The sequence below is a fragment of the Dama dama genome, chromosome 27 (genome assembly GCF_033118175.1).
Source record: "Dama dama isolate Ldn47 chromosome 27, ASM3311817v1, whole genome shotgun sequence".
In the NCBI taxonomy this organism is placed as follows: domain Eukaryota; kingdom Metazoa; phylum Chordata; class Mammalia; order Artiodactyla; family Cervidae; genus Dama; species Dama dama.
Genome location: NC_083707.1, coordinates 43,299,807 through 43,315,590, shown reverse-complemented (window position 1 = coordinate 43,315,590; position 15,784 = coordinate 43,299,807). Strand labels below are relative to the sequence as shown.

General features: G+C 53.5%; 1 protein-coding gene across 1 annotated transcript; it reads right to left on the bottom strand.

The window, feature by feature from the left end:
* Nucleotides 1–635: 635 nt before the first annotated feature.
* Nucleotides 636–11,751, bottom strand: CIDEA (cell death inducing DFFA like effector a). The gene is made up of 5 exons (XM_061130740.1): nucleotides 11,659–11,751; nucleotides 5,954–6,098; nucleotides 4,951–5,097; nucleotides 1,820–2,001; nucleotides 636–1,093 (listed from the first exon to the last, which is right to left on the bottom strand). The coding sequence occupies exons 1-5, from the start codon at nucleotides 11,694–11,696 to the stop codon at nucleotides 946–948; spliced, it is 660 nt and encodes a 219-aa protein (XP_060986723.1). The 5' UTR covers nucleotides 11,697–11,751; the 3' UTR covers nucleotides 636–945.
* Between the last annotated feature and the right edge of the window lie 4,033 nt (nucleotides 11,752–15,784).

Genomic DNA, 15,784 nt, shown 5'->3' with positions numbered 1-15,784 from the left:
CGACCCCCCCCTACTCCAATCCCGCCCCACCCCGGCCTGAGGTCCCGGCTGCCGGCCCGGCTGCTCCGCGTGTGAAGTGGAGAAAGGGTGGGAATAAGGTCCGGTGGGCCGGGAGCAGGGGACGGAGGGGCTCCGGGATGCGATGGGAGGATGGGGGTGGGGCACGAGCGCGGGCCCAGGGGTCTGACTGCGAGCGGGTTTGAGCTGCTGGGACGAGCCGTGGGTCTCCCACTGTCCTGAGCCTTCAGACCGGAGGGGCCCAGGCCTCCGCGCCAGCGGTTCTCAGGAGGAAAAGCGCAGAATGAAGGCACCTGGCACGTGCGGGTCCCTTTGTCCAGCAGCCCCCAACCCCCACCCCATTTCTCCCGGGAGCCGCACTACCCCCTCCCAAACCACGTGATGGGGCCTGGGGCCCCGCCTGACTCGGCCACGCCCACCCTGATTAGGACCGATTTCCAGCAGATTCGTGTTCAGGAAAGACTGGCAGAGCAGCCTATTCTCCGCCGAAGACTGAGGCTCGCAGACTTTCCGGTCTCTGGGCTCATTAGGAGCCGGGTTAAACCCCCAGTAATGTCTGACCCTCCTGTTCCGGCGGCACCGGCTCCTGATAGAGACTTAAGAGCGATTGCCTTTGTTAGAGGAGAGTTTCTGGTTGATTCAGCGTCTGTGAAACTTCCTGAGATGAAGGAGACAGGAGGAAGTACGTGTATCATAGCAGCTTTCCTGGTGGGTTTATTGTGGAGCGGAAGGCACTGTGCAGCCCCTGGATCCTGCCGTCCTAGCCCCCACCGCAGGGAGCACCACCCCAGGGACCCCCGCCCAGTCCCTGATAGTAGCTCAGACCCCTTTTCTTTCCTGAGCAAGTGATACGTGGTGGGAACACAGCATTTTCCAAATTCATCCCCGAGAGGGACCGGCTGGGTCAAGGCTGGCTGGGTGTGCCCCCTATCCACTCTTGATCGCTCTCTGAGGGCGTGAACCACGCACCGCCTGCTCCTCGGTTTCAGCCAGCACTTGGAGCATGTAGGTGCCCATGTGGACAAGACACTGGCCAGTCACCTGGGCAGCGTGAGACAGGAACCGCAGCAGGGCCCTGCAAGAGAGGCAGTCAGTGGTAACAGAACCATGTGTGCGAGTCCTCATCGAGGTTTGGGGGCTGCTCTGCACAGCCAGGAGCATCCCTGATACTCAGCAGTAAAGAATCTGCCTGCAATGCAGGAGCCACAGGAGACTTGGGTTCAGTCTCTGGGTCAGGAAGATCCCCTGGAGAAGGAACAGGCTACCAAATCCAGCATTCTTGGGCTTCCCTGGTGGCTCAGGCGGTAAAGAATCTGCCTGCAATGCGTGAGAACTGGGTTTGATCCCTGGATTGGGAAGATCTTCTGAAGAAGGGCATGGTAACCCACTCCAGTATTCTTGCTTGGAGAATCCCATGGACAGAGGAACCTGATGGGCTACAGCCCATGGGGTCACAAAGATTCAGACATGACTGAAACGACTTAGCACACACAGCACAACCAGGTCAGAATTTCCTTGGGTCTGGATTTAGCCCTCATTGCTGAGAAATAAGGTTTTAAATGCATGACCCTGGTTTTTAAAAGGAATTTGGTTCTTCTATTTCTTATATAGGGTTTTTGTTCCATTTTGGACTTAACGGTCTTTGGAGAAAACTATGTACTTTGGCTCAAGTCTCAGTTTTCTGAATAAGTCTGTGGTGTGACAAGTTTTTACGACAACACGAGTGCAAGTCAGGCCAGGGCTAGAGGGGCTGAGGAAGGGCAGTAGCTGTGTCCAGACCCTGCTTTCCTGGGTGCGTTACCTGAGCATGGCCTTGAACCCTGTGCAGTGGATGTCGTAGGACACGGAATACATCTCGTACATGGTGGCCTTCACATTTAGGCAGCCAATGATATCCTTGGGGCTCAGCTTGTACAAGTCGAAGGTGATTTTCGCGATACCCCGTCTCTGAGGCGGCCGGTGGGCTGGGGTGTGGCTGCCACCCTAAGTGGGGGGAGGGCAGAAGCTGCAGTGCATCCCAGCTGCCACCTGCAGGGCCTGCAGTGCTGAGTTTACCTGTCTGCTTAAAATCCGAGCATGAATAAGCGGCTAACTATTTGAGGAATGTTTTCAGCCAATCAGGGTGCTTATGTGGCCACGGGGGTCCAAGCCCATAAGAACTGACCTCCTCCAGCAGCTCTCTTCAGGGACTGGGGGTGAGTGTGGTGTGGCCTTAGGGTCCAGGGCTCAGTGGACAGTTGTGCCAGTGATCTGTGGTGGACACGTGCTCACCCTGGTCTCCCAAGGCCACTACGGCCGCCTGGTAATGTGGACGGGCCCATGACAGCGTCACAGTCCACTTAACCAGCGGGCATACTATTCCACCATATGAAAGGTGGCCAAAGAAAATGCCAGAATCGTATGGCCAACCAGGGCTGGTGTGAGGGCCGTCCCCTGATTTCTAGTTCCTGCCCTGGAAGAAGGTTGGCCTCTTGGGGACACTTAGCAGACTCACTCTCAGTCCGCTTGAGACCCTTGGAGTTGGGAGAGGTCAGAGACCTCTGAAATCCCAGGTTTATAAACAGCATTTTCATATGGTCTTCCTGCAGAATCTTTGAGAAAAAACAGGAGAGAACAAAGCTGTCCCAGGGCCATGTCCCGGGCACACCTCTGGTGGGTTTGCTGCACACACGGTCCTGCAGTGTACAGGATTCAAATAGAGGAATGACTTTCATAAACCTTGGGAACTGGGAGTAGCTGGGGCTCTGAGTGTTAAATTCACTGACAAAAGTCTAGTAAATTTGAAGTTAAATTGTAATCTCCCCTAAAAGTACCTAAACCCTTCTTGCTGGTGCCTCTCTTCTCTCCCCACCCCCAACTTGGACACATGATGGTCCCAGCCCAGGTACTAACACAGATGAGGTCCTGCTGCCTTGGAGGAGGTGCATATATTGTTTTGGAAACGTTATTAAAAATTGACTCAAGGCAGGGTGTTCCGATCACAGCTCCTCTCTGAAGCATGAAAATTTTGATCTCACTCTGCCAGCATCCTCGGTCTTGAGTCAGAATCGAGATGCCTCCCCTAACTCAGAATCTAACTGTGGCGGCAGTGGGGTGAGGATGGGTGGGTGGGTGGCAAGAAGAGTTTCCTTTTCCCCCTCCCACCCTATCCCCCACAAGATGCCTCAGGCGTATTGACAGGCACCAAAGCTGCTTTGGACTGAGAAGGGAGACCCCTGGTGGCTACTTCTTGGAAGTTCTGTCGAAGTCAAATCGAAGTGGCCTCGCTGAGAAACTCCTAGAAACTCCTACAAGTGGGGCAGGACCTCCAACCTCTGAAGGAAGGTGGTCCCGACACGTAGAATCCTGTGTAAGACTCATGTCAACCAGACTGTTACCAGACGAAGAAACATCCTGCCCCCAGGAACCGTCACTTTGGTGCCACTCTTGTCCACTGCCTCCTGTCACCACCCTGACTCGCAGCTCAGTGCCCACTGCTGTGCCCACCACATGGGGGCTTCAACCTGTCATGTGGCAACCGACTCCCCCGCTGAGTAGAAGAGCATCTCACAGAACAAACAGAAAAGACCCTTCCCCTCTGAATTAGTGTCCTGGGGCTCCTAGGACCAATGGCCACAAGCTGAGTGAGCATATAGACTGATGCTCTGACAATTCTGGGGGTGTGGGGTGCTGAATGAACTATGGGCTGTCCTGCTGGGGCTTCCTGTCCTGGCTCCAGAGCTGCCTGTGTCCTTCAGTCCCTGGCCCATCCTCTTGTCACTGCTCCCTGCTTCCGCCCTCGCTGGCCCTCCTATGTCCCTCTTACAAGGACCTGTGATGACGACCCAACCAGCTAATCCAGGGTCATCACCCCTGTGAAGATCCTTGAGGCAATCACACCCACGAACTCCCCTTTGCCATGTAAAGTGACACGTTCCTAGGTTTTGGGGATGAGGATGTGGGTCATGGGGGCTGGAGGGAGGGACCAACTGGGTCATGAGCATCAGTGGATAATCTCTGTCCCTGGTCTCTGTAAACTACACTCAGCTTGGGTGGTCTCAGATTCAGCAGACTCTAAAGACTCAGGGGGAAGCTTGAGGCCAGATGCTTGGGAGAGAGAGGTGGGCAGCCATCTGCCCAGCCTTCAGCAGCGCTGGGGTCACTGGCTGCCCAGAGGGGAGATACCAACTTCGGCACCTCCTTCTGCCTCTGGATTCTGGTTCCCATGGAATGTTGGCCTCTGAAGATTTCCCCTTGTTGAAGGACAATTGTGTTAGTTGCTCAGTCATGTCTGGCTCTTTGTGACCCCATAGACTGTAGCCCACCAGGCTCCTCTGTCCATGGGATACTCCAGGCAAGAACACTGGAGTGGGTTGCCATTCCCTTTTCCAGGGGATCTTCCTGACTCACAGATCAAAAACAGGTCTCCCACATTGCAGACAGGTTCTTCACCATCTGAGCCACCAGGGAAGGTCAGTTAGGCATACAAAAAGATGTTTGAATATTATGCTTTACATGCTTTCATGTTTTATGGTAGGAATGTTTTTCAAGATTTATAATCTATAGTTTTCTCAGAAATAAAATCCTTTATGCCACTTCTTTGCTTGTCTAACTCACTGGGTTTACACCCTCACATACCACCCTAATTTCACCGGCTGTGTCATCTCACTGCCTCCAAGGTCCAGGTCAGATCCACACGCCCTGACAGGGTCTGCAGCTCCTCACTGGCCGAAGCCTGACCCTCAGAATTACTGGCTCTAAACCACACAGCCCAGGTTTGCAAAGATGCCAAGTTTCCTAGAAATACTTAGAAGCATCCCTGGAGGGTAGCAGATCCAGTTACCGGGTGAACACAGAGGAAGTATTCAGAAAGTGAGCCAGTCGACTCCAAGTGGGGACCACACTTACCCAGGTGAGCAGCCTGCCCAGCTGCCGCCCAGATGACGCACTTACCGGTGTCCATTTCTGCCCCTGCTCCAGGACCATGAGGTGTGTGTTGTCCCCCAGGGTTTGGAAGAACTCCTCTGTGTCCACCACAGTGCCATCCTCCTCCAGCACCAAGGTGACCAGTTGGCTGGTGACCACCAGCGCATCCAGGGTCTAGGTCAGACGGAACACACCAGTGTCACCAGGTGAAGTGACTCTGTTTGGACCCATCAGTGGCATCCATTAAGTCATGGTCCCCGAAGTGTTGGCTGACTTTGAGGATCTAAATGGTAAAGATGTACCTTGGCTGATGTCTATAACTCAGACTTTGCTTGGAAGAGAGAAGTTGAAAAGTTGAACGGATCTAACTTCTTTAGAGGTTTCAACATCATGAGGTAAGGAATTACAGTGAACAATATTCAGTTTCTAAAATGTCTTGCTCATTTGGACAAATAAAAAGAATGACCCTGTGTCCATGATGCTTAGAGAGCCGTGTCTCTGTCGCTTCAGAGACAGCGTGTTGGATGCTCAGGTCCTGTCTCTGGTGAAAGTCTACAGTTCTTCCTTATTTGGTGATTGAGGACACTGTTTTAGATTAAGAACAATTGGTCCCCAGCCTTTATAACCAAAACCAGATTTCTAAAGTTGTGCCTCCTATATTCTCCCTTGTCAAGAAACTAAAGCCACATTATCAAATGATGGTTGTTTCCTTCTTATTTTTTTAAAATTTATTTTTATTTTCTTTTTATTTTTGATCATACCACAGGGCTTGTGGGATCTTAGTTTCCTGACCAGGGATCAAACCCTGGCCCACAGCAGTGAAGGTTCAGAGTCCTACCCACTGGACCACCAAGGAATTCCCAATTAATGGCTATTTTGAGGGCTCTCGTCTCTGTACCTAAGTCCTGTATGGGACAGGGACACAGCAATGTTCCCTTTAACCCCAGAAGGCTCCCCCAAGCTCCCTGTCTTGCACTGATTTGTCCCCGAGACCCTGTGAGTTGGGGGCCCTCGTGGCTGATGGGGGTACCTTGCTGAGGAGCTCCTGCAGGCTACTGGCCATCACCCCTCGGCGGCTGCTCCGGTCATGGTTGGAGACACGGAAGGGGCGAGCGGGATGCATGAGGGGTGTGAACAGCACCTTCTTGGTCTGCGACCCCATGAACGTCAGGGGCCTGGAAAGGAACGGTCAAATGAAAGTGAACTGAGGTTACTTTATTTATTTATTTATTTTTTTGAGGTTACTTTAAAGAAGAGTCTTTAAAGAGAGGTTTAAAGTATGTGGAAATAAGACAAGGTTAATATTTGCACCTAAAGAAAGGAAGTCAATGGTCGGGGATGATTAAAAATTGTGTACCTGATACCCAAGAAACAAACGAATATGTAAAATTAACAAACACAGTATCATTACACCTGTTTTACCGGAACATTCAAAGCCCTCAAGGTAACTGAGAAGGAGAGGTGAAGGCACCAAACTCAAAGGAGAAATAAGAATAATATTCTGCAAATGTTGGCTTTAGAGTTGAAAAGCCTAAGTAAATGATTTCTTCAGGCCATGGAGCAGCTGAACAGACTTAAAGAATCAGGCACACACACAAACAGTTATAGATTCGTACAGTAAGACTAAGGAAGAAAAGGCTACCCACCCAGTATTCCTGCCTGAAAAATTCCATGGACAGGGAAGCCTGGCATGCTACAGTCCATGGAGTCACTGATGGGACATGACTGAGCAATGAACACATTCACTTTCATACACACGTCTGCATATGTCAGTCATTTATCTATCTATCTATATATATTTTAATCTATCTATATTTTATATCTCCAACTAGACTGGACTTTCCTTACAGACAAAGGTGACAACCTGGACTTGTGACTGGCATCTAAGGTGCAGGCAGGGGGTAGTCTTGTGGGGCTGAGCCCACATCCTGTGGGATCAGACACTGTCTCTGAGTAGATGGGGTCGAGACTGAGCTGAATCCCCGGGCACCCAACCGGCGTCTTAGAAACGCCTGGTGCTGTGTGGGAAGCCCCTCCCCCACCCTGGTACGCCAGAACCTGTGCCACAGCCTCTTTACCTAGACTGCCAGCAAGGATTTGGTCTGAAGCTTATTTGGCCAGCGTCAGGCTTGTGCCTTGTGACTGAAGGCATCTAAGCACCTGCCATGGCCAGCAGCATGCTGGCTTTTAAAATATATCAACTAATTTCATTACAACTTTACAAGGAAAGTATTACCCCATTTCTCAGGTAAGAAAGTCAAGGCTCAGAATGATTTCTCAAGGTCACCCAGTTAATAAAGAATCTTTCTGAACTTCATCTTAAGCAATAAACATCAGCTGGAGCTGGTGAGGGAGAGCTGCCCGCCAGGAGGACAGCCCTGGCTCCTCTGCAGGGTCACCACCCGGCCTGTGTCCAGCATAACAGCTGCAAGGGGACTGGTCACTGGTCCCTATGCAGCTCTCCTCCAGACCAAGGCCAGCCCAGTGAGGGAGTCCAGGCCTGGCCGACCCAGTGGAGGGCCTGGCACATGGCCTCTGGATCTCTGCCCCCATTCCAGGGATTACACAGGCTCCTCAGTTACACACCACAACAACCAGGGGCCCACGTCTGCCAGGGTGACGCTGCAGGGAAGTTGCTTAGTGCCCTCCCTCCTGGAGAACCCGGCAGACAGGGCAATGAGGATAACCCACATGATGCTTTACACCTGGAACCCAGCTCTGTTCTCAGCCTGATCCAAAACGAGCTCGCTGTAAGGAGCAAAGAAAGGAACAGGTTCACTGCCTGATCAGGACACAAGCTCACATCACAGCCGAGTGTGGGGGGTGGTGCTCAGGGCAGAGGGAAGGGTTGCCAGGGTCGGGGTGGCGGGAATGCCCTTCCCACCCTCCCTTCCCCCTGGTGAAACCCTCCTCTAGTGCAGAAGAGCCTGGGGCCTGCCAGCAAGATCCTCCCTCCCCCCAGAGCCATTCCTTTGTTCCTGAGAAATGAAAGACTCAGGCTCAACCAGAGAAATAGGAGGACAAAGTTCACGTCTCAGAACCCGGCCCAGGGCCCCGGGGGATCAGTGCACACTGTGGGCCCTACAGCCCTGACCCAGTTAGTCAGGGCCCGAATCTCCTCATCTCTGCAGATGCTTGCACCTCTGTGAGCACCAATGATCCGCTGATCTCCTTCCGCCATCACAAAGCCTTCATTGTCTTTTAACTTCTGACCAGATAAGCACTGGCCTCCCTCCTCACTGCTCTGAGATCACCACTTGTGATAAAGGAGGATCAGTTATTGCTGTCCTTAGACCTTACATTTCCCAACCAAGAACTGGGTCAGTGTTGAGAAAAGGCTTAGTTACACCCAACCGGCTCACCCAACACCAGGTGCTTACTCTGCCCCAGCTAAGTGGACGGCAGGCTCAACTAGCCACATGAACAAAGCAACACATTAATCCAACTCAGTCTGGTCCTCTTAGTGGGATCATTTGCGTCACTGGCCATCAAACAGCCCTGCCCCTCCCCCGCCCCCAACCTCCTACAACCTCCTACAGGGACGTTGTCCCAGAAGCACTGAGAAGTCTTAGAATCCAGCTTCTGGTGACACGTCATGTTGGCCACCCTCTAATCCCCAGGAAGGTGCAGGTGATCACAGGAAACAGGAAGGGGAAAGGCTCAGGACATGGGAAAACAAGGAAACAGATTCTTCAAGGAAATAATATTGTTTCAGGGAAATCAAGATAAGAGAAGTCAGACTTCATGGGAGGTTCTTGGAAACTGTGGAGGGGCACAGGTCCCAGAAATGAGGGGACAGGGATGTCTACCTTTTCCTGGAGGGACTGAGGAGACCTTAACACACACAGGTGGGAAATAAAGCAACAGGCATTGACTGACCATGGGTGTGAACTCCACTGCAGTGGAGCAAAGCTGGGCCTCCAGGTCATAAGATGGCATCTTTCTAGGCTGCACTCTGAACTGGTGTTTATTCTAGAAGTGCTGGGGGCGGGGGGGGGGGGGCAACAGGGGGCCCAGGAACAGGTTGTCGTGTGGACAAGGGGAGGGTCCACGGGAAGTGATAAAGCTCAGACAGATCCTATGCCCACAGTCAGGCGATAGGACAGTGCTGGAAGGGAAGTGCGACCCCAGCTGTAGGATGGCAGAGAAGGGACAGACCTTGGAAAGCATCCATCAGGCCTGGCAGGGCCTCCAAGAACTGCAGGGACAGAGGTGAGGGACAGTGTTTGGGGGTGGGGGTGTCTCACTGCGGCAGGAAGCAGAGCAGTGTTGGCCCCAAAGAGGCTCCCTGCCCTCCAGCGATGCCTGGCCAGTGACAAGCAACACATGGGACATGGGGCCCCACCAGGAGCTCCCTGATAGGACTGTGGCCACTCCTACTTTTGCCTTGAGCCCTGACCCCCCACCCCCCACTCTGGGAAAAAATGCTTGGCTAGAAAGCACATCCAGCACATGGCTGTGAAGTCTCTGTACACTTTGAATGTTATTAACACAAGAGTTTAGACCACAAAGGAGTAAGCATCAGTAACCACAGAAAAGTCAATCCCTCCCTTGCGTCACCTACAAGACTGGTCAAATTTGTCCCAAAAGGCAGCTATACAAAACCTAGAGATCAAAAAAAAAAAAAAAAAAACAAAAAACCTAGAGATCTTTGTTCAAGGAAAGAGGACCAAACAGCTACTCTGCACAAAGTGTGACGGAGATGAGCTCTGTAACTATCTCAGTGTGCGTGTTATCGCCGCCAGGACACAAAGTCAGAGCAGGCTGTGTCTGCAACAACACACAAACTGTGGGGATGGACATCCTGGGCATCTGGAGCCGAGCCAGCAGATCTTGGGCTGCTTCCACTACAACCAAGGCCTCCTGATCACAGACAATGAACAAACTAACGACTGGGTTAAGATCATTGCTTACCCACATCTGATGTTAAAAAAAAAGACAAAACAAAACATTAGGTTCCTGCTTTGGCAACATGCAGGTACTTACTAACAAAAGACAGAGTTAGGAAAACTCTACCAGGACCACTGAGAGGCGACAGAAGTCCAGCAGTCACCTTGCCTGCCAGGGGGTCTCATGCAGCCTGGATATAGCTTTAAGGAAGGCAGAGGATGAAAGTTTTCCTTTCAGCAAGTGTTACAGGTGGGCAGAAGCAGGTGGGGTCCCATGAATCAAAGCAGCTCAGCGTGGAAGCAGGACCTGGAGACAGTGTGTTCCCAGGATGGTCCTCCACCCAGAGCCCCGCACTCAGGGCTGGCTAAGCAGATCAGTCCTTCCCCATGAGATCATCTGCGCAGTAACTGTGCAGAAGCAAGACTTCAGAAGCAAGTCCTTCCTCCTCACACAGACATTTTGGGTTTGGGATCTTGCTGTTGGGTCAGGTGTAAGGGCAGGGGCAGCCTTAATCTTGCAGGTCTTGCCTTGTCCTCCAGTTCCAGGCCACACCAGCCAGGAACTTGTGCTCCTGTTGTCCTTACAACTTGGCCCACCAGCTCAGTGCCCAGAGGACCTCAGGTCCTTGGGAGAAATGTTTGGAGGATGCACTCCAAACTGTCAGCGTTTGTTACCCCAGGAGTGGGATTGGGGGCGGGGGAGGCTTGTGAGTAGAGTTGGAGGAAGAGGAATAAACCAGGAAAACCCCAGGCCCTTCCTTTAGGCCTAAACCACAGGAGAGAAGAGGCATGAAAAAGTCTGTTTCTCACCTTCCTGGGGTCCCAATTTTAAAGAGACAGCCCCAGCCAGACAACTCCCCTTCTATCTGGCAGCTCTCTAACCCTGGGAATGGCAGGAAGCCCCCTTTAAGGACCCAGGTTCAGAAGCTCACAGTTCACACTACCTCCTCACCCACCCAACCCCTCCACCCCAGTCACCTGGGAAAACCTGCATTTATATGTACACCTATGACTGATTCATGTTGATATTTGACACAAAACAGCAAAATTCTGTAAAGCAATTATCCTTCAATTTAAAAATAAAGTAAAAATAAATAAATAAATAAGGCACCCAAGGGCTTCTCCGCTCCTTTTGACTATCTACAAAGAAGCATGACCCTCCCTTAAATCTACAGTCACTGCCACCAAGATCGTCAGGATTTTACAGAGGAGGAGTGGGTTGCGTTTTTGGACGTTAAGACGAACCCAACAAGGAAAAGTGATGCGGGACCTCGGTCACCGTTGGTGTGAAGCGGGCGAGGAGGCCCCGGGGTCGCAGGCCCCTCTACCACTGCCCCGCATCCCCAGCCCCGGCCGCAGCGTCACAGCGTCCCCCCAAACTCCGCGGTACAAACCCGGGAGCTCAGCCAGCGCCATGAGGTAGCGCCGGAGCCCGCGCGGCCCTGAGGGGTGAGCTGGCCACTCCGAGGCCGCCCAGCGTCCCACCGGCGCCCCTCGTCTCGCCCTGGCTCCCGTCACGGTCGGGGACCAGGAGCAGCCTGGCCCCGCGCGCGCCGGGGGTCTCCTGGGTCCCGCTTCGTCTGCTCCAGCGGCGGCAAGAGATGCGGCTCAGGCACTCACCACGGTCACCTGTTCCCGGAGCCCGCGCACCTGGCGCTGGGGGCGGCCGGAGACCTGGGAGGGGACGAGCGCGGGCTGCGGGCGCAGGGCCGCGCAGAGGGACGCGGGACGCAGGGGGACACGGGGCGTAGGGGGCCCAGGGGGGCGGGGAGACGAGGGGCCCCGAGGCGGCGGGGGTGCCAGTGGAATGCGAGGCGACGGGGGCGCAGGCCAGCGCGGCACTCGCCTGAGCAGGGCTCCGGCGCAGTCCCGGGCCGTCTCCATCGCTCAGTCTGGTCAGCCCCGCCGGGCCGCTTCCCGGCGCTCCGGCCTCTTAAAGCGCCACCGCTCGCCCCGCCCAGGTCCACGCCTCTCGGGCTGCGGAGCTTCGCACCGGACAGCCGTTCGGCCGCCAACCCCGGAGCCCAGCCGTTCCCCGGGCCTTCGAGGGTCGCTGGTCGGCCTGTCGGATGGGTCAGTGGGGACATCGCCTCGCCGGCAGAGCAGCCTCTACAGTGGAGGGGAGGGTGCGGCCCAGAATGCGGGACACGGGAAGTGGGAAGGGATGCGCAGGTACCCCGCTGCCGGAAGGGGTCAGTCCTCAGAGGGGCCGGGCTGTCCGCTGTTTCGACTCTTTATTGCGAAGCCGACTCTCTAGAGCGGGTTAGGGGGTGGGGCTCTGACCCTGACCCTTCGGAAGGAGAAACCGGGCCAACACTGTCCAGCGCCGCCTGCGCTCGGGGTGACTGGCCCCCGTCGGCGCGCTGCCCGCCGGGCCGCGTGGAGCCGGCTCCCAGAGCGCTGTCGCCTGACCTCTGCCTCGGTCCCCGGACTCACGTGACCTGCACAGCTGGCCCTGCTGCCCGAGTTCCCCCACCTCCTCCTCCCCCATCTCAGAGACAAACACACGTCCTGCCCCGAGGCTCATGATGTCACCGAGAGGCGTGTGGGGCTAAAAGCAATCTCCTGCCAGAGTCCTGGCCTCTCGGGGTCCTGCGGGGATCCAGCCTGGGTGGACGACGTGGGGTTCGGGCCCTGAGCCCCAGCTGGACCCCGCCCTCTGCCAATTGCCTGAATGTTGTATACCCCCCACAACTCATGTACTGACCTTCTAATGGCCAGTGTGCTGGCTTTAGAAGGTGGGCCTGGGTGGGGAGTGGGTGCTTGGGTTATGGGGCCAGTTACCCCATGGATGAGGTTACTGTCCTTGTAAAAGAGCTTCCTCACCCCTTCTGCCTCCTGAGGACACAGGGAAGGAAGGGACGGTCTGCCGTGAACCAGGAGGCGGTGTCACCAGAACCGGCCCTGCTGGTCCAGATCTGGGGCTTCCAGCCTCCAGAACCTTGGGCAGTAAAACTCTATTGTTCATAATAAACCGTCAGTGTCCAGAACTCTGTCAGAGCAGCCCCACCAGACTGGACATGCAGCTTGACAATGAGACAGTGGGTACAGTCAGTTCAATTCAACTCACCTCTAAAAGAATGCTCTATTGCAAAAAATTTCAAATATAAAGACTTATAGAAAGAACATGCCATGAGCATCTTTATACCCAGTGCCTGGATTCAGCCACCCTTTAATATTTTGACATAATCGCTTGTTTTTTATCTACATTTTTATTTGAACCCCAAATGCTTCAACTCGCATCTCTGAAGAAACCAGAACTTTGTTACACGTAACAGTGACGTTTCCTCTCCTAAAGAAATAAAAATGACTCCCAACTGCACCTGATGTTCAGTCTACAATCGAGCTCCCCAGACCCTAGGATCACTGTCGCCTTGTGCATATACACGGCCTCCATGCCTGAGGTCCAGGTGGGTCAGGCCCAGACTGGAGTAGCGAGGGTCAGGTTCAGAAGAGCCTTGTACACAGAACCAACCAGGCAGCAGGTACAGCTCATTGACTCACTCCTGGGGCCTCGAGGGTGAAGGCTTGTTAGTGAGTGAATGAGTGAACAAGATGCTATGGCAGCAGCAACACGTGAAAGCTGATTTCAAAGGGGGCAAAGGTGTAAATTCTACCTTAAAGTGCCCTGGAAGGGACTTTGGAGCTGGGGCCAGGTGAGGGTGGGGGGCCATGTGTGGTAGGGGCTGTTCTGTGCTGTTTCAGGAAGGGCAGAGGCACACCAGGATGCGGGGGGTGTGGGGGGATCTGGAGGAGCCAGGGTTGGGGAGAATCTGCACAGTAGTGCCATGGATGGGGCCTCACCCCACTCACACCTACAGTCCAGTGGCAGCCAAGGAAAGCAGGGCTGGGAGCCGGGCAGGCTTCTCTGTGTAGTGGGAATTCTGCACACAGAAGAACCACAGCCAGGAGGGGTGAAGCTGGCCCCAGGTGCCAGCCCTGCCACTGGCTGCGGTGAGGCCCTGGACTGGCCATCCTGTCTGCCCGGGGCCTGGCTGGGAGACAGCAGGTCAGGCTGTATGTAAGGCCACAGGGGCAGGAGCTCGTGTAACAGCCCTCAGTCGAGACAACTGTCTCCCCAACTGGACTAGGAGCAGAAGTCCTCCTCTGCCCGACTGGACTTCACAACCTCATGGAGTCTATGTAGCCAGCATGAAGACCCTGGGGTTGACTTACAACTCATGCCCATGATGCTCACTGAGATCTTGGAGCAGTGGTTCTCAGCCTTTGGGGGTTCAAGACCCTTAAATATCGTATCAATGCAAACTGCAGCATCTCCTCAGAAACCCCTATACCCAGGCCCTCTGAGGGGTCCACGGGCCGAGAAGCCTAGGGGACCAGGATTCATCTGCCCCCTACCCCCGGGCCTGCCCCCACCCCCACTCCCGACCCAGACCAGCCTGACTCTCCTCTCCCTGTGGTTGTGTCATTCCTGGGCGTGGATGTTTCCTTTTCTTCCAAATGTAGGAACAAAGGTGATGTGCTGCTCTGCTGACTTCTCTGCAGAGAAAAGGCCCAGAGAAGGCTGTGTTTTGGGGCTAATTCCTGGTCTTTCCCAAGTGGGCGGAAGGGCAGAGTGGAGCTGGGCCAGCACTGCCACAACACGTGTACACAAACTGGTGCCAGACGCTTCCCACAAAGGTCTCAGCGAAACTTTAACTCTGTAAAACACGAACACCTTATTGTTGTGAGGTGTTTACATTAAAATCTTACAGAAAAGGTTAGGTCTTCCCAGACCACTGACACCAGTTCTGCCCGCCTCCTCACTTGACCTGAGTCCTGCCATGGGATTATTTCTACGTGGTTAAATACACGCACAACATGAGTATCACTGCATGTGGTCTGTTTACACAGATGGTACTGTATTACACATTATTATATGCAGTGTGTGCTTCACACCTCAGTCATGTCTAATGCACACTGATCAACTTCAGACTCTTAACGCTGCATAACATGTATCACAGCACGAAGATAACACACTGTATTCAACATTTCCCCTTGACGAATATTGAGCACTTTCCCTTTGTTCATGTGTATAAACAGCACTGAACTAAGCATATGTCTTTCCAAGGTCGGGCAGCCTAAGCCTGCCTGCAGCATGGGCCAGACAGAAAGGACTAGTGTGAAAGGACTGTTTTGACTGTTCAGGAGGATTTATTGATACATTAGAGCAGTCAATGGACTCCGTGTTTGCAGCTCTCATTTTGCGAATTCCTAAGCACTCACTGGGCTTCCCAGGTGGCTCTAGTGGTAAAGAACCCCCCTGTCGATGCAGGAGACATAAGAGAGTCAGATTGGATTCCTGGGTCAGGACGAGCCCCTGGAGGAGGGCCTGGCAACCCACTCCAGTGTTCTTGTCTGGAGAATCCCATGGACAGAGGAGCCTGGTGGGCTACAGTCCATAGCGTTGCAAAGAAATTGAACATGACTGAAGCAACTTAGCATGCATGCATGCAAGCACTCATTAAACGATGTGTCTTGATTTCGTGGTCAAGAATTCAGAAAGAGGGCGGCTTTCGTAAAAAATGAAATTGTGTTAATGGGTCAGAACCTGCTCTGTGTCGTTATGGGGGCACCCAGGATGCCACCTTCCTCTTTATCACTGAAGCCAGCCTGCAAGAGTGGGATCTCCACATGAGCAGATGATATTAAACCTCCTGATGAAGATAAAGATAAAGGAACACAGCTGTCCGTAGACTGCATTCAGCAGACATACTACATGCAGTTTTTATTTTGCTTTTAAAGAAATTGTATCCAAATTATTATTAGCGTCCTGAGCCCCTCCACCTTTTTCTTATAAAATTTGCAACTTTGAAACTCATTTAGCCTATGAGTGCATACGTGCTCAGTCACTTCTGTCTTGTCCAACTCTTTGCAACCCCATGGATTGTAGTTGGACAGGCCTCTCTGTCCATGGGATTTCCTAGGCAAGAATACTGGAGTGGATTCCTTCCCCAGGGCATCTTCCTGAC

Excerpts from the sequence above, each read along its gene's own strand:
- CIDEA (XM_061130740.1), bottom strand. The coding sequence starts at position 11,696 with ATGGAGACGGCCCGGGACTGCGCCGGAGCCCTGCTCAG. Across the intron at positions 2,002-4,950 it reads AGGGGCAGAAATGGACACCG|GGTGGCAGCCACACCCCAGC; the intron begins GTAAGTGCGTCA and ends CCCCCCACTTAG. Across the intron at positions 1,094-1,819 it reads GGGTTCAAGGCCATGCTCAG|GGCCCTGCTGCGGTTCCTGT; the intron begins GTAACGCACCCA and ends CCTCTCTTGCAG.